At 33.1% G+C, this 25,694-nt stretch overlaps 1 protein-coding gene across 17 annotated transcripts in view; it reads right to left on the reverse strand.

The window, feature by feature from the left end:
- Positions 1–12,854: 12,854 nt before the first annotated feature.
- Positions 12,855–25,694, reverse strand: part of LOC149561983 (ZIP metal ion transporter family) — a 173,512-nt gene continuing 160,672 nt past the window's right edge. For all 17 annotated transcript variants that reach the window (XM_089825516.1, XM_089825515.1, XM_089825505.1 and 14 more), the window contains 5 exons: positions 15,439–15,479; positions 14,953–15,020; positions 13,729–13,785; positions 13,515–13,632; positions 12,855–13,355 (listed from right to left, as the gene is read on the reverse strand). In XM_089825516.1, the coding sequence (XP_089681642.1) occupies positions 13,310–13,355; positions 13,515–13,632; positions 13,729–13,785; positions 14,953–15,020; positions 15,439–15,479 (330 nt within the window). In that variant the 3' untranslated portion in view covers positions 12,855–13,309. The remainder of the gene's footprint in view (positions 13,356–13,514; positions 13,633–13,728; positions 13,786–14,952; positions 15,021–15,438; positions 15,480–25,694) is intronic.

Raw genomic sequence — 25,694 nt, forward strand, 5'->3', positions numbered from 1 at the left:
GTTAGGAGATTAATAATCAGTAGATGCAATAGATTTTTTATACAAAAGTTGCGAAAAAACTATGAAGAAAAATAGGACAACAACAAAGAGTTTTTCTACCTATCTACTCCTCTCCCCTCCATGCCAAAATAAAAGAAAGTTAAAATAGTATGTCTTTCCTCAAACTTTTCATACATATCGAAAATTCAAAAATAGCTTTGCAACAAGATATCTCCTAGCAAATAGATTCAATAAGTAGTCATATACCTTGAATATAGATTTCTTGGAGAGTGAGCATAAAATAGTTTCAAAACTTCTTATCTTTGTTCTTTTCAAACACCCTATCATTCTCTCTCGTAATTTTTTTGTAGAGCCACTTAATGCCACTAAAAGAGTATATTTGTTAATTCCACTTTTCTAGTCTTGCTTATAAGTGTGGTGATGAGATATTTCTTATTTTATTAATCCTTTAATCAAAAATTTACTACTTCAATTATAAGATATTCTTTTTCAAAATCAATTTATTAAAATATTAGACAAAATATATCAAAGTTTAGGGCTATGACATAATGCCTATGTTAACTTACCCATGTATCACAATCTAAACTCTATATATTTAATTTCAAACACCTATTTTTTCCTCTAGAGATAGTTCTTGTTGCTCTCTCTCTCTCTCTCTCTCTCTCTCTCTCTCTCTCTCTCTCTCTCACACACACACACACACACACACACATACACACACAATCTTCCCACTTGAAGATCTTATTATCACATTAGCATTAATGTTGAATCCTTGAATATTTCTCTTCCTCTCTTGTGGCACTTGTGGAAAGAAACTCTTCCCTTGTAACATTATTTTCCTCTACTAGGTGATTAGTAATCTATAACTTTTTAACACTCTCTAAATGTGTTGCCTTGCAAAGCATCCCAATGGGAAATATCCATCTTCACTATGTTGTCCATATTGTATTTTAGGGAAACCTTTGGAATTATTTCTATTCCATGCTAACCTTCTACAATATTTTTTCCATATGTAATTATGATTCCTCTAGTTATGATAGATAGTTAGAGATGCACTTATGTTATTCTATGAATTTGAGAGTGAAATGGTTGGCATTTATCTCTAAGCAAATAGTATCAACTTTTATATGTGTGTGTGTACATATATATACATACATATATATGTATATATATACATATGTAAATGTGTGTGTGTGTGTGTGTGTGTGTGTGTGTGTGTGTGTGTGTGTGTGTGTTTATATCCCTCTGTGTGTGTGTGTGTGTATGTATATATGTATATGTGTGTGTGTGTCTATATATATATATATATATATATATATATATATATATATATATATATATATATATAGTCATTCTCCTAAGGGTGGTTGGAAATGGATGTAGCCAATAAGCTTGACCATTACACCAATTAATTGTCAAAATTGTTTCACAAGTTCTACAATGTTGCACTATATACTCAAATCCATCACCAATTAGTTTAGAAGACTTTTTCCTTTCGACACTTGAACTAGTCATTAGAGTCACCCTTGAAGATTATTCTTGGTGCTCGTCTAATGATCTAAACTCCCTTCTCAACAAGTTGTGATTTGCATGCCCAATTTCTCTCTCAACAATATGAAAAATATCTAATCCTTCACCCATATATATTCCTTGGTGGCTCATATATTATTATGATTTTCCTAAGGCTCCCTTCTATCTAAACTCATTCTACTGTCTTTGGCTCAATCTCATCAAGCAATGCTCTTTCACACCACAAACTAAACTCGTATTTGTTTCTTTATTCTTCTACAAGGAAGTCATAAGACTCCAATTAAGAACAGAGAAAAAAGAAAAGAAGCAAGTGGAAGAAGAAAGAAACAAACATGAGTTTTACAATGAATTCATCTAGCTCTTAGAACAAAGAATTCCCTCACTTACAAGGGGCTTTTATCGATTTCGATGAACCATTTAATATTTCTATAAAGATTATTCACCTTACATGGTAAGAAAGATCAACACTTCCTAAAAAATGAGAAACTCCATAACAAACTATACCATGTACTATTCTTTATAGTTGGTTGCTTCGTGTTGCATTATTTGTTGTCCATTTATTTTGTCATGTTATATATAAGGATCTTATAATACCATAATATAATGATTGCTAGCGTGTTAAGGTAAGCAATCAAGGTAGTATTCCAATGTCTTACAAAGCTACCATTTTTTTCTAAATAGTTTCTTTTGCTGCTTGATTTCTTTCTAGTTTTTCACAAACATGTTCTCATCAAAACAAATCACAAATACCTAAAATCTCTTGTGAGGTTGTTCATTCCAACATCCTCAATCAACTGATCAATTTGTGTTCCAATCTTTCCAATGTCACTATCAATACGTATCATTAAACTAAATTGGTAACTTTTTGTATTAAACTCAACTTCACAAAGCCAAAAATTGTCAAATGTTAACTACTATCTAGTTATACTACAATTGTAAAAATATACAAATACATGACAATACATACCAAATTAATTTGATGAGAATAACACATTAAATAATTTATTAGGATTTTGTTGATTGTGTCAATGTAGATCAAGGAGTGTCATGCATCACATTATCAATTAAAAAATGAATATCAATAATCACTTAAATATTTTTTTGATTAAGGAAAATAGGTTTTGAAGGGACTCACAACTAGGAATCATTCAGATTTTCCTTTAGCATTAACATTGTGGGAATAGAGAGTCATGTCAAAAGAGGGCATATACATCTTGTTTTTCCCTTCTTCTTTTTTTCCTTTCACAGTAATCCAATCCTTTTCCACTTTTGCAACCACATCCCGCTACACCGACGAGCCCAGTGTTGAATCATCAACATCCTGAGAAACAAAACCAACAAAGAGAACACTCACCATCTCAAAAGCAATATCACAATGTCTCCCTACAAGCATATTATCAATAAGGATGCTACCATAATTGATAGTCATGGCACTATTAGAGGAAGTGGACACCAGGGGCCCATTCCCACACACATCCAGAGAAACAATGTCACTGGGAGTAAAAGACTAAGCCACATTTCTACCCACATTTGGGGGGACAACAACAACCTTGGCACTCCTGCCAAAAATAACCAAATCATGTTGTGAAGAGGTTGCTAGACACGGAGAATCTTACACAACCACCCAGGAGAAACTCTTATCATATTTCTTCTCAACCATAGAATGAACTGATAAGTAGCATCATTCCACCACAAAGCCAACAATTTCTTTTTCTCTAAACCACATCAAGAAATTGCATGATCACTTTTAAAACATCTACTGCACCTAAATGGGGCCCTTTCATATTCTAGAATTTGAACCCAACTTGAAGAACTAATCACAATATAAGTAGGCAACCCTTTAGAGACATCCATCTCCACAAAATATGGGCAATAGTGGAATGGAAAATATTAGACAAATCAACATCAACCTTAGAAAATCTTCAAGTGCATCTTCCACTTCCTCTAAAAAAGAATCAACCCATAGATGAAGGGGGCTATAAAGAAGTTGCACCCAAATTGAAACATAATTAAATATTTTAGAGGAAGGACATATATTATAATACCATGGCTTAATCATTAACATAAAATTATTCTCCTAGCTAAAAGAGAAAACACACAAGATGACATTTATGTCTCGAGCAATTTCAAGTTTAGCAACAAAAAATACCCTAGTCATATGGTAAATATGGATTATACCTGAAAGAATGGGCTCTGATTGTTGTTAGCTCCAAGCATGCAACAAGGGAAGGTTGGGTAGAAAACCCTTGAATTGACAACTAACCACATGAGTGGAGAAAACAAACACATTATGGTCTATCTCATCCTCTATCTCTGCATTCAATGTAATAGAAATGACATTTGAAACTAGGATGAACCTATTGTCAACTTACAGACACTTTCACCCATTAAGAAACTGAGCCTACCACATGTTGCAACACCAACCCTAGCAGAAAACATAGTTGGTAGGGAAGAGACATCATAAGACAAAGGGGCAGAAGGACCACCACCCTTACAAGAGTCGACATGAGACCCTCCATTTGTAGAGAACAAAATGGCCTCACATCTTGGGAATGATCTAGATACCTGAGCATTAACATTTTGAGAAGAGGTTGAAGCAACACTCATCATAACTATAGGTTGAAGCACAACAACAATACATTTCACAATAATGACAAGAGGTGCCTTAAGGTCCATGACAACAAGATCCATCTTAAACATCCTTGGTATTGGTATACAACACCACCTAAAGCAATGTTAACTAAAAGCTAACCATGGTCTAAATAAATAAATAAATTACACACATAAAAACAAAACATAATAAGTTAGAATTATGCCATTGCACTATGAATCATGTTGATGGTTCTTTTATGTTAGAAAGGTTAATCTTCCCTTGGATGTATTTAATTGGGATATTCCAAAGATCCCTAAATGTAGTTTGTCCTATTGTACACATGTGGAGGACATGTCATTATTTGTCCTTTATTCCACATGTGAGGACAACTCATTTTTTATAATTCCTTTATTAAGGAATTTAGTTTATCCTCCTTAAGAGGATTGTGACACTTTGCACACACCTATTATGAATGTGGCATTCATAGAAATGGGAGTTACACATGGAACACATGCAACTCTTTTCTCATCTCTTTAAAAGAGATGCTACTCCTTCTTTCTTCTTTACACACATTTTTGATGTTACTGTATTGAGTTATTTTGCTCCAACATTCTCTCTCTCTCTTCTCTAGGCATTTGTCTTCATTCATAATACTCACAAGGGGTTTTCTTTGCTTTCCCCTTATAAATCCATGTCTCCATTGTTGAACCATCTTGGTGTATGGTCTTGGATTTTGCTCATCTCATGGTAACATTGTTTCACACTTAACTTCTTGGATTGTTTCTCGTTCCTTGCTTTATCTTATCGTTTCTTACATTTTAGAATCTCAAAATGATGATGTCAAGTTTCTATAGAGTTAACATAATCCTGAGATTTCCACATATGTTGGCAATGCTTTCATCTAATACTTCAAACACTCTCTATTACAAGTTAGCCTTGCAAATATGTCATCTAAGAATATGGGGTTCAAATAATAGAAAATGAACTACTAAAATTTCTAATAAAAAACTAGTCCTCTTATATGTAAAAGGGTAAAAAACAATTACAAATAGACTAAAATGTGCTAAAAAAATCATATTTGTTTTATACTCAATAAAATTCTTGCAAACTATAATAGAGTAAATTTTACGCCCCCACCTAAGATGTCATTTACACATTTTGTCCACTTTGGCCAAAGACATAAATCCCCCGCACCCTTCATTAACATTCTCACCCTGCTAGCTCACCATCCATCTTAGAAGAGGATTCACTCCATTCTTGCATCTTCTTAGGTCTTCTACACAACTTCAATGCTACTAGTTTGCATCCATCGTCATGATTTTGTTGTATGTTCAAGCTCTCCACTCGCATTTGGAGAGTTCTCTCTCTCTCTCTCCATATCCTTGTGCCTTTGACAACATCTATATTATTCATCTTGTTTCTATTTGATATTGTTGTTTATTATCTCCATTATTGGTTATCTATCACTAGATTTCTTGTCTCTATTGGTTGTCCTTAGAGGTGGAAACAACGAAGCGAGGGTTTGATTGCAACAAACCTCTTGAACAACCCAACAATTTTCCCTCCTTGCTTGTCTATAGGTTTTGCTCATGGGTTTAGAATCTTCATTGGAAATGCATCATCAACCAATGATACACGTATTATCTTCTTCGTTATCTTCTTTCATTTTGAATACATAGTCTAAGTTTATTGATATCATAACCTATCATTTTATTGCATTTCATTTATTTAAGCATTCGTATTAGTCTTTTTTATGCTTGTTTATATTTTATTATTTAAACTTAGTCATGTTTCTATGTATTCCATCTTAGCATTATGTTTCCTTGTTTAGTTATGTGTAACCCATACTCAACCTTTGCAAGACGCTAGCGTGCAATGTTGGTGTCCAACAATCACGATGTCATCCTTTGGGCCATGCATTTGTCCATGACGGTGAGCTTGTGGAGTTCATAGCTCTTGTTGTTTCATGTCTCCTTGGTTCCCATAATTGAAACATTTTTATCTTATTGTTTGGTCACTTGATTTACACTCAATTAGTTTAATTCACTTAGACATTTGTTTTATTAATCCTTTGATCCATTTCATTTAATCACACTTAGCCAAACACTTGCATCAAACCAAGAAAGTTGTCTACAACTTAGGTCTGGTCTATCTGACACTCCTAGCCAGCTTAGTGAGGTGGTTTAAAGGGAATTATGTATCCCTTGAGGTCCTAGTCGGGCTCTATGGTTGGTGCATTATATTCTTCCCCACAAAACATCATTAATTGCCAAGCACATCTACATCAATTTACATTTATAATAACATTACTTTCCCAGTGATATATTGACACCTTGCCTAGCTATGGATAACAAGTAAAAATATCAAGTTATCCATAGTTATGTGATTGGCTACATATTCATTATAGACTAACATTTGTAACAAAAGAAAAGCTTTGTTGAGACTAGCCTTGTGTTCAAGTCTCTAAATACAAATGCCAATCTATGGAAATCAACTCTAGTCCTCATGTAGTTGAGTGAGCTTGTTATATCTGCCCATAACTAAACCCTTGCTTTAGATATACAAAATTTTCTAATAGAAAGTCATGTGTTTGAGGGACTTAAATTGTTTCCTACCTAGTAAAAGATTAAAATTGAAGTTTTATTATCTACCATTTCCAAAACATGTGTAAAATAATTCAAGGGGAAAAAACAAAATCCTAGAGTATATCATCCATAGAGAGCATGTCATGTTCAAAATTCATTCATGCCTTTTAAACTTAATTTGTTAATCATCATCATTCTTGCTTTTAAATGTTATTTTAAGATGTAGCATCTAGTTCTTTTTTATTAAGTTAAGCAACCTAACAAGGGGGTTGACCCTTACATAACCATAGTCAAAAGGCGTCAAGAGATCAACAACACATAAAAAGAGGTGATGCCAATTACAAGTGAGGGATTGACAATAAGGTTGAAAAAAAACCATTAACAACACCCTAGCAACACAACTAGTAACTCGCATCAAAAGTGGGAGGCCAACTCACAACGAGGGGAGGAGAAAGAGGGATAGCATGATTCTTCATTTATTGTCGAATAACGTCCAAGTGATACTATTATTATGGTCCCCACCACACGATAGTGAAGCACTCATTGTGGGACCATCATCAACAAGAGCAGAGTGCTAGCCACACTATGCATTAGTTGTCAATGGCTAGAGTAGATCAGAAGTACTAATCAAAAAAGGGTCTTTGCAATTAAAAGTGACTACACCAACAATGGGAATTGGGATCAAGTCTATTGGATCAAAGGAGACCAAATCAATGGGAGCATCACCTTGAGGGTTATCTAGTTGTTACTCATAGATGAGATTAGAAAAAGAATTTACATCACAACATTGATTTTCATATATTTGGTTTGATTCTCCTAATGTTGTTTCTTTCTCTTAATATTAACATTTCATTTTCTCATCCTCTTGTTTTAAGAGACAAAATAGAGGAAGAATTTGTACTTCATGTCTTATACATTTGAAGATTATTTATATGAGCTCAATGCTTGCATATTAGAGTATTTAGAAAAATGGAAATATATGATGTTAACATATTTTGCCAAAACTTGTTTGACTTGTTTTTCAGTGAAAACCATTATCAAAAGATTGTAGCACTCAACTTCAAAAGATATATACAATATCCAAAACCATTACAAAGGATAGACCAAAATTTGATTAAGTTTACGAACCATGTTAAACTAATTGTCAATAAATGGCATAAGAAATAATATTTTGCAAAATTAAAAAGTGTAGGCGTTCAAAACTTTAGAAATGACATATAGATAGAAGAGAGAGATTATTGGTATAGTTATTTTGATGAGTGAATTTCATGATATCAAAATCAATACTTATCAAATATAATATGATAAATTCTAGTCACAAATTGAAATCTAAGATCTTATCAAATAAATCTTTAAATCCACAAGATTAAATAATGGTTCACTTACGAGATTTTAGTTGATCCCAAAAGCTAAAGAAGCAGAACAGACAAAACCATCAATAGTTTGTGAATAAATGGATGTCTTTCTATAAGAACCCCTAGCCAGCTCCCAATTCAAATCTTGATAAACAAATTATTGTTTCAAAGTTTTCTAATTTTTTATCATATATCTGTTCTTTTGATTTTTTTTAAATATATAACTAGCAAGACCATAAATTGCATAAGTATAAACCTTTCCAAAACAATGCTAGACAATTTATTAAATTTGAGATGATGAACAACCTTGTTGATAATCTAAATACAATTCTAAATAGTTAGAACCTGGAATGAATAGTGTGATGTAGTTGTTCCCTCTAATGTCCATTTGCGACTGACTCCACCATTTGCAAATCATAGGAATGCATAATTCCCTCTTGTTGCACTGAATTCGGCTTCAACACAACTCCTAGCAGCTGTCGTCTACCACATACAAGTCCAACTACCTCCCACGACTTGGTCTAATCTCCCACGTAGCTAATTTTGAAACCACAGCCCAATCTAGTGTCACACTAGCATACAAACATTCGTCCTATCTTAGACGTAGGACTAGGAATGTGAGTAGGACCCAAGAACGAAGTCGTCCAACTTCACAATGAAAATTGCCCTTGCGTTCAACTAGGTATGCCAGTACAAACAAATTTGCAAACTTCCAGTATCAAATTGTTTGTGCTAAACCCATTGTTATTCCCAGAAAGAAACGTCCACTTCTACTAATAGAATCTCCAAGCCACCATAGTCACAGTAGGAGAATTGGATAATTGTTTACCTTAGCACAATTATCACAGAAAAAATCAAGATTACTTCAAACCCTCAGCCAGATGATATAAGCAAGAAGATATAATATTTAAGATTGTTCTCCTTAGCTACAAAAGATACAATAGGAGAATGTTGGCCAACTATATACTTCAACACAATTGCCAAGAACTTCTCAAATTTTAACCCTTATACATCAGCAAGGGCATACAATTGAGAAATCAAGAAAAACCATAAAGGCACAAAAGAAAATATATATTCAAGTGTGCTTTTCCCCATGAAATGAGCTCTCATTTATAATCTTTTGTTGGCCCAAAGTTTCCTAATAAACTCCACTTGTTTCACAAAAGAACTCAACACTAGAAACTTTCCAACACACTTTTTAGAATCACTTAATGTCATTATTATAATAATATAAATGTTATTATAATAATGCAACTTAATAATTAAGAATAAATAGAGCTAATGCAATTATTAACTTAATTTACTGCAAGTGACAACCAATAGCCCAAGCCACCCACTACACTGCCAAAGATAACAACTACCAAAAAAAGACCTAAAAAAGGTAAATCTACAGCTAGGACCCCCAAAACACCCTGTCAGCTCATGAAGGTTGCTATGATGAGCTAACTCCATCAATTGCATAGATTTGCCAAAAACGGGGATATTACAGTCCTCCCTCCCCAAGATTGCTTGTCTTCAAGCAATTTGACATCATACCAAAACCTCCACTGGGATCCCATAAGGAGCAAGTGATGTCCCTGTCCTCACTAAACCAATAGTATGCCAATACCATCAATATAACCAATAGCATGACTTGCAATATAACATTGAACACTTGTGCCAAAGTGTCACCTATAGTCAGATCCATAGAAGGTCCCAGTATGTCCTCTACACTAACCCAATCATTTTGCCAATCATCGGACGTAGGTATAAACAATCTCCGCACAACATATGAATCCTACACAAACCTAAAGTAGAATGGACTCCTCATAAAATATACCGCACTAAAATCCTGATCATCTCTAGTAACCCCTGTAAAAGATGAAGCCACAAGAGAACTAGGTGCAGTATGTGGTTCTCTATTGCTCTCAACAAATGCACTCACCCCCATTGTATCCACAATGCCCACATCCTCATCAAGATTGTCAAATATAGAAACACCACCAACTACCACTATTGGAAACTGAATTTTATTTGCGAATGGTGTAAATTGAGCCCAGCTCCACTTAGGTGAGTGATCATTGTCAACCTTAAAATCAATAACATACGTACTATCAACACGCACACTTGAACATCTAAGGTACTATTGTTAAGTGCCTCACTAGATGGCTCATTTATCACAGAAGTAACTGTAGATATATCATCGCACACACTTACCCCCATTACCAATGCATCCCTAGGCAAAGAAGTACGCCCTCTGCGAGTAAAATATCTACTTGGAATGAATCTTCTAGATCACCATCCATAATGTCGGTAACCAAATCACAAAATCAATCTAACAATTTTCAAAGTCAGCACCGATAATAACTGAGCCCAATTCTTGCGGGCTAACAAGAAACTGGTCTAATACCACTGTTGGCCCAAACTTTCTTTACAAAACTCCACTTCAAAAATTGTGGAAGTTTCCCAAATGAACTCAACACTAAAAACTTTCCAACACACTTTTTAGAAAATTATTTAATGTTATTATTATAATAATATAAACATTATTATAATAATGCAACTTAATAATTAAAGAATAAATAAGAGCTCATGCAATTATTAACTTAATTTACTACAAGTGACAACCAACTATCAAAGCCACCTACTGCACTGTCAAAAATAGCAACTGCCAAAAAAAAACCTGCTAAAGAAAGTAAATCTACAACTAGAACCCCCAAAACACCCTGTTAGCTCACGAGGGTTGCTATGATGAGCTAACTCCATCAATTGCATAGATCTACCAAAAACGAAAACATTACACTTTCAAATTGAAATTTCAAGGATTAGATCCTTTGTGGAAGTTGTGTAACATAAAATCGTATTAAAATTATGACAAATAATTCACTTGGAGGAGAGAGTCTCACTTTCATCATTAGTTTGTGGTTGATCAAGTAGTAGAAATATATGAGTGGTCGGGGAACATTGTCCCAAAAGCTTTGACAAACTATTTGGAGCCCAAAGTCTTTTTTAAGCACAAAAGCTTTGGGTGCCAAATGCTTCACCAAGGTCTGGTAATGAAGGTGATTCTCAAACAAGGTTGTGATTGCCATATGACATGCATTTTGAATTCTATATGTAAAAACATAAAGAGATTGACATCTTCATGAATTCTACCCATCAGATAAAAGGCTAAAATAGATTATTTACTCATTGTCCCTCTTGGAAAGATTCTTTTCATGCCACACCCTAGAATGATCGAGTAGTTGCAATTTTCATGGCATATAATTCAATTGTATGTCATCGGTTTCCTTTCAAATACAAGACAAACACTTTTTACGATATTCAAAGATTGTAAGCCATTGATTTGGGTAGCATCATGAAAGTCGGTACTATTAGGATTTTGCAAATATGTCACTTTTGTCTCTTGAAAAGCCAGTGTGAATATTAATTGGTTTTTTCTGTAGGTGAAGAATTAATATGTAATAATATTGTCTGGTCAATTATGCAATTATCCTCTTCTTTGGTGTTAAGACACATTTTTCCTTGTTTTGAAGTTATATTATGTGCTAGAAGTGTTTGTCTAGATCTAGGCTTGCAAAGTAAAAGACTACTAGGGTCAAAAACCTTGACAAATCAACCTAGCATGCTAGACATGGCCTCGGTTCAAACTCTTAAGGCTTAGAATATAAGCATATCCAACCCAATTTGACTCTTGGTGATTCTTTTATCAAGTTGAAGCCAACAATCTAGTAATTCATGCAAAGGCAGGCTTGCACAAGTGATCTAGTGTCAACATCAGTCAATATCTGAAAATAGAGATTCTCTGGTTAGTGGTAGCATTACATAGATACTTCTTTAACCAAAAATAAAATTTGCACCCATCATAAAATTTAGAATGAAGGCCAAATCATAGCATTTTGATTGGTTGTAGCCAGTGAAGAGTGGAAGGAGAAGCCTCACTCCTCTTCTCAATCAATTCCCTCAAACACTTTACAAAAAGCCAAAACTGTCAAATAAAATCTCCTATTTTAACTTTCATCTAAATTCCCCAATAACTATGACCCCTGGAAATTACACCCATCAACTTTATGAGAGCAAATCAGATGTATAGGATATCATTGGTTTGTCTTATATCTACTAACCAAAAAGGATGGCCTACAGGTACACAGCAAGTTGCTTTTTGTTCAGCCACACAACGTCCTTTCTAGTACCTTATTTGTTAGGGCCTTTTCAAAACTAGACTAAGCAAATACTCTGGCACAAAACTACTTTATCTTGGGAGGACTACATAAACTTTGGAAGGATCGTTTCGACCTTCTGGTACAACTTTGATTATTAATTTGTTTTATTTTGTAAGAAAGGGCAAACAGCAAAGACTTTGTGATTGACATTATAAAAACCACCCATCATTAGAATAAGAAATTATTCCATAAATGCTTCTTTTTCTGCAAAATATTAATAAATTCCTCAACATTAATAATTTTGTCTTATTTTGGGGTAAGGATGAATATAAACTTAAGTACAGCAAGTACCAAAAAACATCATATATAAGACAGAGTATTTGATATCTAACAATTCCTACAAAATAATCATAAAAGGCAAAGTGTGATGGTCAAAACATCTTGGTGGTGGCGTTGCTGCCAAGCTTCAAATCGCTGCTGAGCAGTTGGGCTCACAAACTTTGCGCCCCTGCTGGTCCACAGTGCTTCCAGATTTAGACAGGTAGTGTTAATGCGAGGGAGAAGGCCCCAAATTTGTGCCCTACAGGCTTGGGCCAGACTAAAAATTCATTATATTGATTAATCTCAACAATTAATTAAAAATTAAAAATTCTAAAAACGGCTTGATATTTTTCTTTGAACAATTTGATATTGAATACAAATGCCACATAAATTTGGTGCTAAAAGCAATAAGCACTATTTTGGAGGCTAGAGAAGTAGAAATTTCCTACTCAATTCCATCCTTATACCCCCAGTCACCAATGTTTCTGACTGTCATTTAACACGGGAAAGGGAAATAAACTTTCTAAACCATCTGTATTACTTCCCTTGTTTTGCATACAGGTGCTTTTATATATGGTTTCAAAGAGAAACAAGAAGCCTCTTCACTTCCATTCTAAAAAAGAATAGTATGATAAAAGGATTCTTGTTAGGAAGTAGAATGTATGTTACTACAATTGTAGCTTCCATTAGTTGAGTTTACATTCTTTGCCCGTAGAAAAATCAATCCCAACTTCTATGATATGCATCAAAGCATAATCAGCGGAGGGGGACAGGCATAGAACCTTATAAACTTATCTCGTTGGCTAAGCTCATCTCTAAGAAGTATAGACTGCCATGCAAAGACGCAAACAAGCAATGTTATAAGACCCATTTTAGAGAAAAATATCTCATGATTTTCCTCTTTACTGCATGCCAAAAGAATTCAGTATTTATCAAACCAAATTGATGGTATAGTAAACCAGAAGCAAGCACAATGACCAAGAAATACCTGGCGCACATAACAGCCATGCCTATGAAAACAGCTTTAACAGCTTGTTTCTGACCTGCATAATCAAATGCTAATGGTAGCATCTCATGTAGTGTGAGGAAAGCCATTACACCTCCAACTGCAAGAGCATCATGAAAGAATCATGAAAATCATTGTATAATTATAATTTCAAATAAGATTCCAAGCATGTGCCACTGTAAGATTTACTTCATACCAGATCCCAGTAAGCCTTCCAAAATTTCAGGGGACAGACTACTTGGAAATAGATAAGCTGCAACAGATCCATGAACTAGATAAGAAAACTGAAGCACTTTGTTGTGGTTTGGAAATGCACTAGCTCAAGACCCAATATATATATCATGGTCCAGAGTTTTAAACAATTTCTGGCTCTCGTTTAACCAAGATTAATCATGTTGAATATTTTAAGGGTCAAAATCATGTGAAAACAATACATCCCTACAGCCTTCTGTCCACATGCAAGCTGGCAGGAAATAAATTATGCCTAACTGTATTCTAGAGATCTGTAATACATTTTAAAATGGGACAGGCTAATCTCCATCCAAAATGCACTAAAGACAAAACAAAGTCAAACTTTTTTCTTTCCAGATTCACGAAAACGTAGTTATTTTTTTCCAATTTTGTTGTTGTTTTTTACTAAAAACTATGCAGATCATGAAGATCAAATGCTGAAATTTTCAGAAAAATCTATGATGTTTTCAATTTTTTGAAAATTGGTCAACTGTACAGTTTGGATGGAGGATAGCCGCATTATGTTAAAATTAAATATGCAATAGATATCTTAAAAATAATTAATACTTTTAAATTACATTAAGGTATCCTTTATTAAATCATATTTTAAATAAAGCATTAAAAACACTCTTAAAATAATATTTAATTGACCTTTCAAAGATGAAGTCATTGGGCCCACTTGAAATATTATTTTTTATTTTGAAAAAGGAGCATGGCACGATCAATATAATACAGATCATAGGTTGGAAACTTACAAGAGTCTAGATTCTTTAGAGGAATTCACAATTCTAATGCCTTTTTAAAATTCACGGGCAAGATACCTTTTGTATGCTTCCAGTTATACACAAACTCATAAAATGCTTTCTCAAACCACTGCTTATCCAAAGTTCCAGTTAACAGACAACTTTTAATAAACAAGCATATTAATATATCCTTTTTTAGCCACAGCCATTTTCTTTGTTTAAATGTATATATAATTCAATCACGTCAATACAAATAACGTAAATAAATGCATCAATTATCATTAAAGAGATACCATATTTTGAAAATTGCGACATACGAAAATTAAAATAATAAATAAGTCTGTCCATCCTGTAAAAGGAGTGTTTAAGCTATATCATGCAATAAAGTAATCCATAGAAAAACATCTAGACTGGATTCGACAATAGATTTGATAGTGGTTGCGTACCAACAATGATAACACCCAAGGGCTCTGCCAATCCAGACAAAGAAGCTAATTTAAAAGCCTGCCACTTGCTGTCACAACCCAGATACATATATAATTAGATATATGTATAACTATGTGTCTCTGTTCTAAATATTCAGATATCTTTGCATATAGAATGACAATTTTTTATTATCATGTGAATTTACTAGATATATAAAATGCAGTGTCAACAATCTAGAGAATGATTATTAGTCCAGATCTTGTAAAAAAAAAATAAAACCAATTTCACATTTCTACTCAATGTATAATTTTACAAAAAGTCTAAACATGCCAATTCTTTTTTCTCACGTGCTAGGATATAAAGCCAGTAGAATGAACAGGGAAGAGAAAAGTATCTGCATAATATATGCAACATAGATCTCTGCATTCTGAAATTCAGGCAAAGTAATATGATTGAGTTTTGAGTGAGAATAGTAAAGAAAGAATCTGCATCAACTCGTGCATTACCTCTGAGTAGCAAAGTAGATAGGTAAGGCTACCGCTACTCCCTGCAGAACAAAACAATAATTAGAAAAAAGTAAATAAGCAACTCTTTAGACACATTTGTATACACACAGCTTTCATCATAAATCATCAAGTGTAAGTGGTTTTGGAAGGTTTCCTCTATTTTTATTAATGAAATATAGCTAAGGAAGAGAAAATCCTGGTAAGATGTAGACTCAAGCGGATTACACTAAACCCTTGTTGTTTATCAACAAGGTATTGAAAGATTTACTCCCATGCATCTCTTAGAGAATTTTTAGTCATTTGGTACATCTGGTGCTCCAAATTGTTCCTTAAGATTGTAAAAGGATGCATGCTGAAAGCTTAATACTGGGGAATACAAATCGGTTAAATCGGTTGTCTTATAATCAAATCATAAGCTCTTTGGACCTAAAATCCTGTATTCTCTGCGAGTCTTGGGAGGGTTTTCCTTCAAATCTTTTGAAAAAAAAAACATAAAAATGCACAGCAAATGAAGATTAGACCTTAATGGCATTGTAATCAGCATACAATGCCTATTGTTATGTTCAACAGTATTGGTTATCCGGCAATGTCTTAAATGTCTGTATCAAGTTTGTTGTTACTCTCGGGTAGTTGCAAGTGTTAGTTGATTATTGTGTCCCTCTTGGAAACTGTCGTGTCCTTTAAATATGTTGTGTATTGTCAAGAAAGAAAGTATGGTATAGTCAGATGAACTAGAATCCTTGGTTGACCATCTATGGTTGTCTTCTACATAATAGTTTCATAAGCAAATAAAGACATATTTTACTCCTGTATCTCGTACACACTAGCATCTTTATTATTATTTCATGTATGTATTTTATCAAATATAGCAGTAAACATTTGGTGTCGTTTCCTTAAAAGAAATCAGGTTAGAGTTGCATGATCCATGCTCTTAGATCCCAATAAAGGCAAGAAGAGGCCACAAGGTGGTCAAGACCAAGATGCCAGGTGATCATTAAGGATTGTAGAACAAAGAGAATGAAGGAGCAGATCATGAGAAACATTAGAGTAAAATCCTATAATGTCCCTTTAAAATTGGTACAACATTTGTCTACACTTTTCCCGAGCTCAGCTAAGAGGAATTATAAGTTATAACAAGCAATTTGCTTTGGTATAAGGCATAATCACATGAACTAGATCCATGAAAACGAGTCCAATGATGGTGACTGCAGAATATTAATCCATGAACTCCAACAGCCCGATCAATATCACAGACTCTCTATCAAATCATGGCAACATTGTCACTAGTCCCCAAATCAATGGATCAGTCCCACAAATGAGATGGCAATGGCACTACTCCCCAAATTGGCTGCTCATAAATTTTGGAGTAGCTTGAGTGCTGTGCAGCAGATCGCACATTAAGTACCATGATACCTATATGAAATCACTGGTAATTCTGTTTCTTCAATGTCATGTAGCAGTGGCTGATAATTTGAACTGGTATTATAATCAATAAATGTGATTCTTCCATTTGTATGGTGCAGCCATGATCAATATGACAGAAATGTTGTCATTGATGACAAAGTTCTAAGCACAAGATTGTTATTGATTTCAAAGCTATTATGAAAGGAATTCATGTTGTCTAAGTTTAATGTTGAAAGTCATCAATACGTTTATATTGATAAACATAAAGGTGAGAAACTTATAAGAAGACAATGATTACAAGGATTCCTAAAGAGTCCAATCAGAAATTGTAGTGCCTGCCCCTAGTTCACATTTTGTTATCGTTGCTGAACTATTTTAGAACTAGTTTTATGTTGTTGGTTAACAGCATTCTTTTGAGATTATCAAATATTGTGTTATGGATTCAGTTTATTATGTGATGAAATTGCTTAGACTCTACATTTCATGTATGTATGATGATTATTTTTAGTGTTCACAATTATTGATGATGATTATTACATTGTTTTCAATTATTAATGATGATTAGTAAGATGATTTATTATCATATGTGCTTTCTTATGGATACTTACCCCATACTTGCATGTGTATGGTGTGCGTGTTTGCCTTGCGTGTTTGTTTTTGTATGACATGTCTGATGTGGTTAAGGAAGGGAGTCGTAATCACCTGCTAGTCGGGATCTACACGATGCACCACTTTCTACCATTGTCTGTTTAGTTTAGTATATATTGTGTTTGTACATGCATGGTTTTTATGCAGGTTGCAGCTACCGAGTATCGACTTTCCCGAATTTTCAGGATGAGCGTACCCTATCACATTATCTCAATGATAAGAGAGGGAAGATAAATTCTCAAGTCCAAATCCCAACCCTTTGAGCCATTTGTCCTAATTGGAAAATTAGGACAAGTATCTGAGTTGAATACCCACCGAATGTGTCGGATGACATATTTCGTGATTTTTAACCCTTTAGATTTATTTTGTATGATTTGCTCTATGATGGGATTTACGGTGAATTTTTCATTAATTAAGTCTTAATAAATAGATTTAATTAATAAATTATTTATTTAAGAAAATTAATAAAATATCATGATCTTTGATATTTTGATTGTATTTAATTAAATGTGAATTATTGGGAAAAGGAATTAAATAAAAGAAAATTAGAAATTAAAATTAATAATAATTATAAAATAATAATAAAGTAATAAATAAAATAATAATAATAAAAGTTATAAAAATTAAAATGAAAGTTATAAAATTTAAATAGAGATTATTTAAAAAGTAAATTGGAGTTATAAGCTTGTATGAGAATTAACATGTGTCATCAACACGGGGGTTAGTGCATCAATTAAGCACAAGGTGTCTACAATTCTATGACTCATCAAAAAAGAATTGGAAAAGACCCATGCTTAGTTGGTGACACCTTTCAGCGGTTTCAATAAGCAATCCAAAGGTTTCTTGAGAGCTCTTGATATTCAGGCATTCATAGAAGCTTAAATGAAAAGCTTAATGGAAGCTACAAGCTTAATGGAAGCCTCGAGCTACACGCTAAAAAAAAATAATAGAAGCTTCAAAGCTTACATGCATGGGAGAAAATTCATATGCTCATATATTTTCTACTTACTTCTATGCTCCTTCTAGCTCTTCTAATCACTTGGAGGATTCGATCAACTTGGATTCTTGGAAGAATTGTGAATGATGGAGAAAGAAAGGATTTTCTATGAACTTCTGAGGCATGGCAAATTAGCATCAGTGTCCAGGTGCACTCGTGATATTCTCATATTCCCTTTGCACTCTTTCTCTTCCTGTCTTCATCATATCTGTTTTATGTGTCTGAATACTCTCTGTATTTGAAATTGGAATCTAGATATTTTATTTGGATGAGAAGAAAACAATAGAAAAACCCTAGTTCCAAATGAGAAAGAAATTAGATCTTAATCGGGTTTGGGTTCGAATTTATATTGTGAAATTAGATAGACAAGATTTGAAATTAAAATAGAAATTCTAAGTTGAAAATTTGTATGATTAGATGTAATCTTTCTATCAAATTATATTTTCAGATGCGTATGGACAAACCTATTAGATGGATGAATGGGTAAATTTAGAGAACAATTACATTTTAAGAGGAAATTCTTAATTCATCACAGATCGTCCTGTCGCTGCCCCTTGGATAGACTCGAACTCAGTCATTCATAACTTTTTATCGGGATCGAATTTATTCGATCGCTCCGATCAGAATTGGTGCAACTTGGCCCTCTCCAACATATTTAAATTTCAGCCCGATCCAACGGTTCATTAGGGAGATATGGCCGTCGTACTGGGACTGTTTTATTCAAGGACAGATATTTCTTCATTTCCCATAACCAAGAGTTCTTTATGCTTAAACTTCACAAAAATAATATATCAAAGCATGAAATGAATTAAAGATATTATTGAAATCTTCCTTTATTACAATCTTATTAATATGCATTAGTTTTATATGGTTTATTATCTAATCTAATTAAATCAAATTTAATTAAGATTAGTTAATAGTAGAAGAAGTGTAATTAATTATTAGTCAATTTAAGTAAATGAATTTTTAAGTAAGGAAAAATTAAAAAAAAAGAGATATTAATGATTTAGTTATTAAATTATTACTAATCCTAATGTTAATGAAATGGAATATAGATGATTGATAATTAGTTGAATCAAATGGGGTTTAACTGAATGATTATCAATAATACGGGTTTGTAAAGGAAAAGTTAGTTTTCATTGATAGAATGGCGAAGGTGGTCATTACAGATTTCCAACATAGCTTGTTATTAACAAGTTATTGAACTATTAATATGAATATTTGGGTTGTAGATAACTTTTTTATGTACAAACTATTGTTAGTTATTAGGCAACTAGATTTGTAATTATTAATTAAATTAATTAGAGTTAATTAGATTTAGTTAATAATCAAATTATGTAATAGTGTTTTAATTGATTCGCTAATATCGATTCCTCTAGCAAAGTTGTGAAGTATTTACATCGAAGTTGACAAGTCGTACTCTCATGACTTGAATAATGACTTTAGATATTATATGGATGTCAACGATGATGACGAATTAATTAAAAGGCTCAAACTTTAGTAATATTTAATTGAGAACTAATAGAATGTTGGAAAGTCATGGAATCATGTACCTATGTTAATTGGTAAATTAAATTGATCATTTTAATTAAGTTATAATCTTCTTATTTGAACACTAGTAACTTGCTTACTTATAACCTAAACGAATAATGATCCTTGATTATGTTGAAAAGTTGAAGTAAAATTAAAGAAGAGTTAATCAATTAGATTATGGATCATGGTTAAATATAAAGGACAATTTAATTAAAGGTCAGTGATGATCAGTTTAATAAGTAAATAATTATTCTTAAGTTATTCTTAGAATAATGCTATCGGGGAACAAATGGGTTGACTTGTAGGTCAAACGATAACTTAAAACACTTGAAGTATACTTGCAAACAGAAAACTGAAAACCCCTACACATTATTCAACTATGTGAATTTAGTAAACCAAAACATGTGTTTGCATCGTGTATTCTATATGCTTCTTGTTTTGGGTTTTGGGTTAACTAGTGTTGACTAGTCCTAAGTTGTTACCAGAGGCTCGGGGGTTATGAGATGTGTTGGCATGTTGATCTTATTTGGTCTTGATCTTTATAAGCCCAACCATGGTTATGTGATCGTATGCTCTATGAAATGTTTGTATTTACTGTATGTTATTGTTCATCAGTCTTCATGTGTGAAGCTGAGATGTATGTGTATGAGACACTTGAGCTAACCATTTTTGAGTCATCGATCAGTTATCCTTGGATTATTTTCTAGTCGCCATGATGGGACTGAAATATGGATTTATTTCTTGATGATGTCATGTTGTGTCATGTTTGACTCAACCATTTTGGAGTCTTCGATCAGTATGATTTTGAGATATTCTTGGTTGCTTGTTGAGAACCATTTATCTTGAGATATATTTTGGTTATTGAGAACCAATTGATACTTATGGTTATCAGTGATGCCTTCAGTTGTCAATAGAGAACTATTGTGGTCATGATTTTCTATGGATGCTTTTTCAGATGCTCATGGAGATTTGGTGATTCTTATCTTGGAGATTTGATGATTCTTATTATGGATATTTGATGCTTTTATGCATATTTGATGATTTTATTATAGATTATCTTTTATGATTTTGAGATTTATGATTCCATGAGCTTAGGTTAGGTAATCTACTTGTAGTGTCGGGAAGTGGCTTGCAATGGGGGTCAGGGCCCTAAGTGGCTGCCAGGGTAACTCATTGTAAGTTTGGTTAATAAGTGATAACATTTACACACTAAATGAGAATTAAATAATCCTAAAAAGATAATTGTTGATGTTCTCGCCCATGCCTTGAGTGCTTGTACAGACTAGGATGGGAGTAGTGAGAACGCATGGTTGCGATCGTGCATTCCGTAGTATGCCTTGTCAGTATGAGAGGATACTAGTGGCCGCATGAAATCAGTATAGACCCGTGGAGTTTACCTAACTGCCAGGGTAACTTGTACATGATAAATGCGATGGCACTTTCCCGCTTACAGAGTAGGTTTTCTACATGTCATTGTGTGTCTCTGGGAATTAGATGTCGATTTTGTGTGTGTTGAAACCTTTGAGTTAGTATACTTTTAGGATTCCTGGACTTATAGAGATTTGTGCTTCATGAATTGATATCCTGTTTGGAACTTGAGATTATCTCCTCAGCACAGTGGGAGTGGACCACTTAGGTTCCACGCGGTCGGGTGGTAGTGTATTTTCACTCTTATCATTTGAGATCTGTCTGAGACACCATGGCTGGAGTATCCTTGGTTGGTATTTATTCTTCATTATGTTCTTGGAGCATTATGATAGATAATATACCTTATGATGGATGTATTTACTGGTATGTTTCTTATATTGATGATTTGTTTTACTTTGCATATGTTAGTTGATGATTTATTATGCTTTACTTTGCATATTAGTAGGATGTTTTAGGAGTGACATTCCTACTATGTTAATACCGATGATCTCTTCGGTGCTTTGGAATGTTACGCATGAAGGGATGGCTAGGATCCACGATGGTCTAATGATGCTATTTACAATTGGGAGGAACCCTGCACTTAGTTATTTATGTTTGTCATATATGGTTATCTTTTGTGATGGATGTTATATATTTTGTGATGATATATCATGTATGATATGTGGTTTCATTTATGTTGTTGCATCATGGATTAATATTAGATGATGATGATGTACTTTATTTACTTGAATGTTTATTCTTTTAAGCTTTTCATACCCTGTGATATGTACAGTGGATGATTGAGCTAAACTAAAATATAATTACAAAAGGACACTTGTATATTGTTTAAGTACATTGGATGTATCATTGTTATTTCATAAGGATGGGATGTTAGATGAATAGTTAATTTAGATGTGATACAACGTTAAGGGATCTTTAAATAATGTAGCATGTTGTGTATATATGCTATGTTTATTTTCATTTGAATTGTTGCTATTGCTTCCGCAAATGTTATGAATGGTTTTATCTTTCATGTTTAAAAAAAAAATTTGTTTGGCAAACTTAGTAAAAAAATTTGGATCCCTTGACGGGGCATTACATTTGGTATCAGAGCCCGAGTTTCAACATTGAGAGCTCTGAGTATATTGGAATGCTACTAGTTATTAACTAGTTGAATAAAACGAAAACTTAAAACTATCATGTGTATTTTTTTCAAACCGAAAACTTGAAACTAGGTGAACTGAAACAGAACTTAAAACTGTTACTTGCATTTTTTTTTATATTTCAACACTTAGCGTTCAAAACTAAAAATTTTACTGAAAATCTAAACGAAGGCAAAACTAAAAATTGAAACTCATTCTAGCTGCAAAACATGTATCTTTTATCTATGTTGTAAGGTAGCAAACCTCTGTTTATCTTTGCAATCATTAAGTTGCTCTTGTTTAGAATGTATTAGGGGATCTATTTCAGTAGTTGTTAAAGGAATAAATGTTGGATCGATATGGTTTTCGGTTTACCATTAAACCAAAATCATATTGCTCTAAGGGTGTTGTAATATCCTCAATGGAAACATGTTTCCCTACAGAGGGAAAGGGTTCAATAGGACCCACATAGTAAGTATCTTAGTTTTTCATTCTTGTAGGCTTTCAGGAGTAAGCCTAATCCCGGGGGGGTGGATGTAGTGTCTGCCCCTGATTAACATTTTGTTATCGTTGCTGAACTCTTTTAGAACTAGTTTTATATTGTTGGTTAGCAGCATTCTTTTGAGATTATCAGATATTGTGCTATGGATTCAGTTTATTATGTGATGAGATTGCTTAAACTCTACATTTCATGTATGTATGATGACTATTTTTAGTGTTCACAATTATTGATGATGATTATTACATTGCTTTCAATTATTAATGATGATTAATAAGATGATTTATTATAATACGTGCTTTCTTATGGATACTTACCTCATACTTGCATGTGTATGGTGTGCATGTTTGCCTTGCGTGTTTGCTTTTGTATGGCGTGTCTGATGTGGTTAAGGAAGGGAGTCGTAGTCACCTGCTAGTCGGGATCTACACGATGCACCACTTCCTACCATTGTCTGTTTAGTTTAGTATATATTGTGTTTGTACATGCATGGTTTTTATGCAGGTTGCAGGTACCGGGTATCGACTTCCCTGAATTTCCAGGATGAGCGTACCTTATCACATTATCTCGATGATAAGAGGGGAGATAAATTCTCAAGTCCAAATCCCAACCCTTTGAGTCATTTGTCCTAATTGGAAAATTAGGACAAGTATCTGAGTTGAATACCCACCGAATGTGTCGGATGACATATTTCGTGATTTTTAACCTTTTAGATTTATTTTGTATGATTTGCTCTATGATGGGTTTTCATATTTTATCTTGGAGGTCTATGGTGAATTTTCCATTAATTAAGTCTTAATAAATCGATTTAATTAATAAATTATTTATTTGAGAAAATTAATAAAATATCATGATCTTTGATATTTTGATTGTAATTAATTAAATGTGAATTATTGGGGAAAGGAATTAAATAAAAGAAAACTAGAAATTAAAATTAATAATAATTATAAAGTACTAAATAAAATAATAATAATAAAAGTTATAAAAATTAAAATGAAAGTTATAAAATTTAAATAGAAATTATTTTAGAAGTAAATTGGAGTTATAAGCTTGCATGGGAATTAACATGTGTCATCAACACGGGGGTTAGGGCATCAATTAAGCATAAGGTGTCTACAATTCTATGACTCATCAAAAAAGAATTGAAAAAGACCCATGCTTAGTTGGTGACACCTTTCAGCGGTTTCAAGAAGCAATCCAAAGGTTTTTTGAGAGCTCTTGATATTCAGGCATTCATAGAAGCTTAAATGAAAAGCTTAATGGAAGCCTCGAGCTACAAGCCAAAAAAAAATAATAGAAGCTTCAAAGCTTACGTGCATGGCAGAAAATTCATATGCTCATATATTTTCTACTTGCTTGTATGCTCCTTCTAGCTCTTCTAATCACTTGGAGGATTCGATCGGCATGGATTATTCGAAGAATTGTGAATGATGGAGAAGGAAGGGATTTTCTATAGACTTCTGAGGCATGGCAAATTAGCATCAGTGTCCAAGTGCACTTGTGATATTCTCATATTCCCTTTGCACTCTTTCTCTTCCTGTCTTCATCATATCTGTTTTATGTGTCTGAATACTTTCTGTATTTGAAATTGGAATCTAGATATTTTATTTGGATGAGAAGAAAACAATAGAAAAACCCTAGTTCCAAATGAGAAAGAAATTAGATCTTAATCGGGTTTGGGTTCGAATTTATATTGTGAAATTAGATAGACAAGATTTGAAATTAAAATAGAAATTCTAAGTTGAAAATTCGTATGATTAGATGTAATCTTTCTATCAAATTATATTTTCAGATGCGTATGGACAAACCTATTAGATGGATGAATGGGTAAATTTAGAGAACAATTACATTTTAAGAGGAAATTTTTAATTCATCACAGATTGTCCTGTCGCTGCCCCTTGGATAGACCCGAACTCAGTCATTCATAACTTTTTATCGGGATCGAATTTATTCGATCGCTCCGGTCAAAATTGGCGCAACTTGGCTCTCTCCAACATATTTAAATTTCAGCCCAATCCAACGGTTCATTAGGGAGATATGGCCGTCGTACTGGGACTGTTTTATTCAAAGACAGATATTTCTCCATTTCCCATAACCAGGAGTTTTTTATGGTTAAACTTCACAAAAATAATATATCAAAACATGAAATAAATTAAAGATATTATTGAAATCTTTCCTTATTAGAATCTTATTAATATGCATTAGTTTTATATGATTTATTATCTAATCTAATTAAATCAAATTTAATTAAGATTAGTTAATAGTAGAAGAAGTGTAATTAATTATTAGTCAATTTAAGTAAATGGATTTTTAAATAAGGGAAAATTAAAAGAAAAGAGATATTAATGATTTAGTTATTAAACTATTACTAATCCTAATGTTAATAAAATGGAATATAGATGATTGATAATTAGTTGAATCAAATGGGGTTTAACTAAATGATTATCAATAATACGGGTTTGTCAAGGAAAAGTTAGTTTTCATTGATAGAATGGCGAAGGTGGTCATTACAGATTTCCAACATAGCTTGTTATTAACAAGTTATTGAACTATTAATATGAATATTTGGGTTGTAGATAACTTTTTTATGTACAAACTATTGTTAGTTATTAGGCAACTAGATTTG

Source organism: Cupressus sempervirens, chromosome 4 (genome assembly GCF_028749045.1).
Source record: "Cupressus sempervirens isolate cs-2001-9-10 chromosome 4, ASM2874904v1, whole genome shotgun sequence".
NCBI lineage: Eukaryota > Viridiplantae > Streptophyta > Pinopsida > Cupressales > Cupressaceae > Cupressus > Cupressus sempervirens.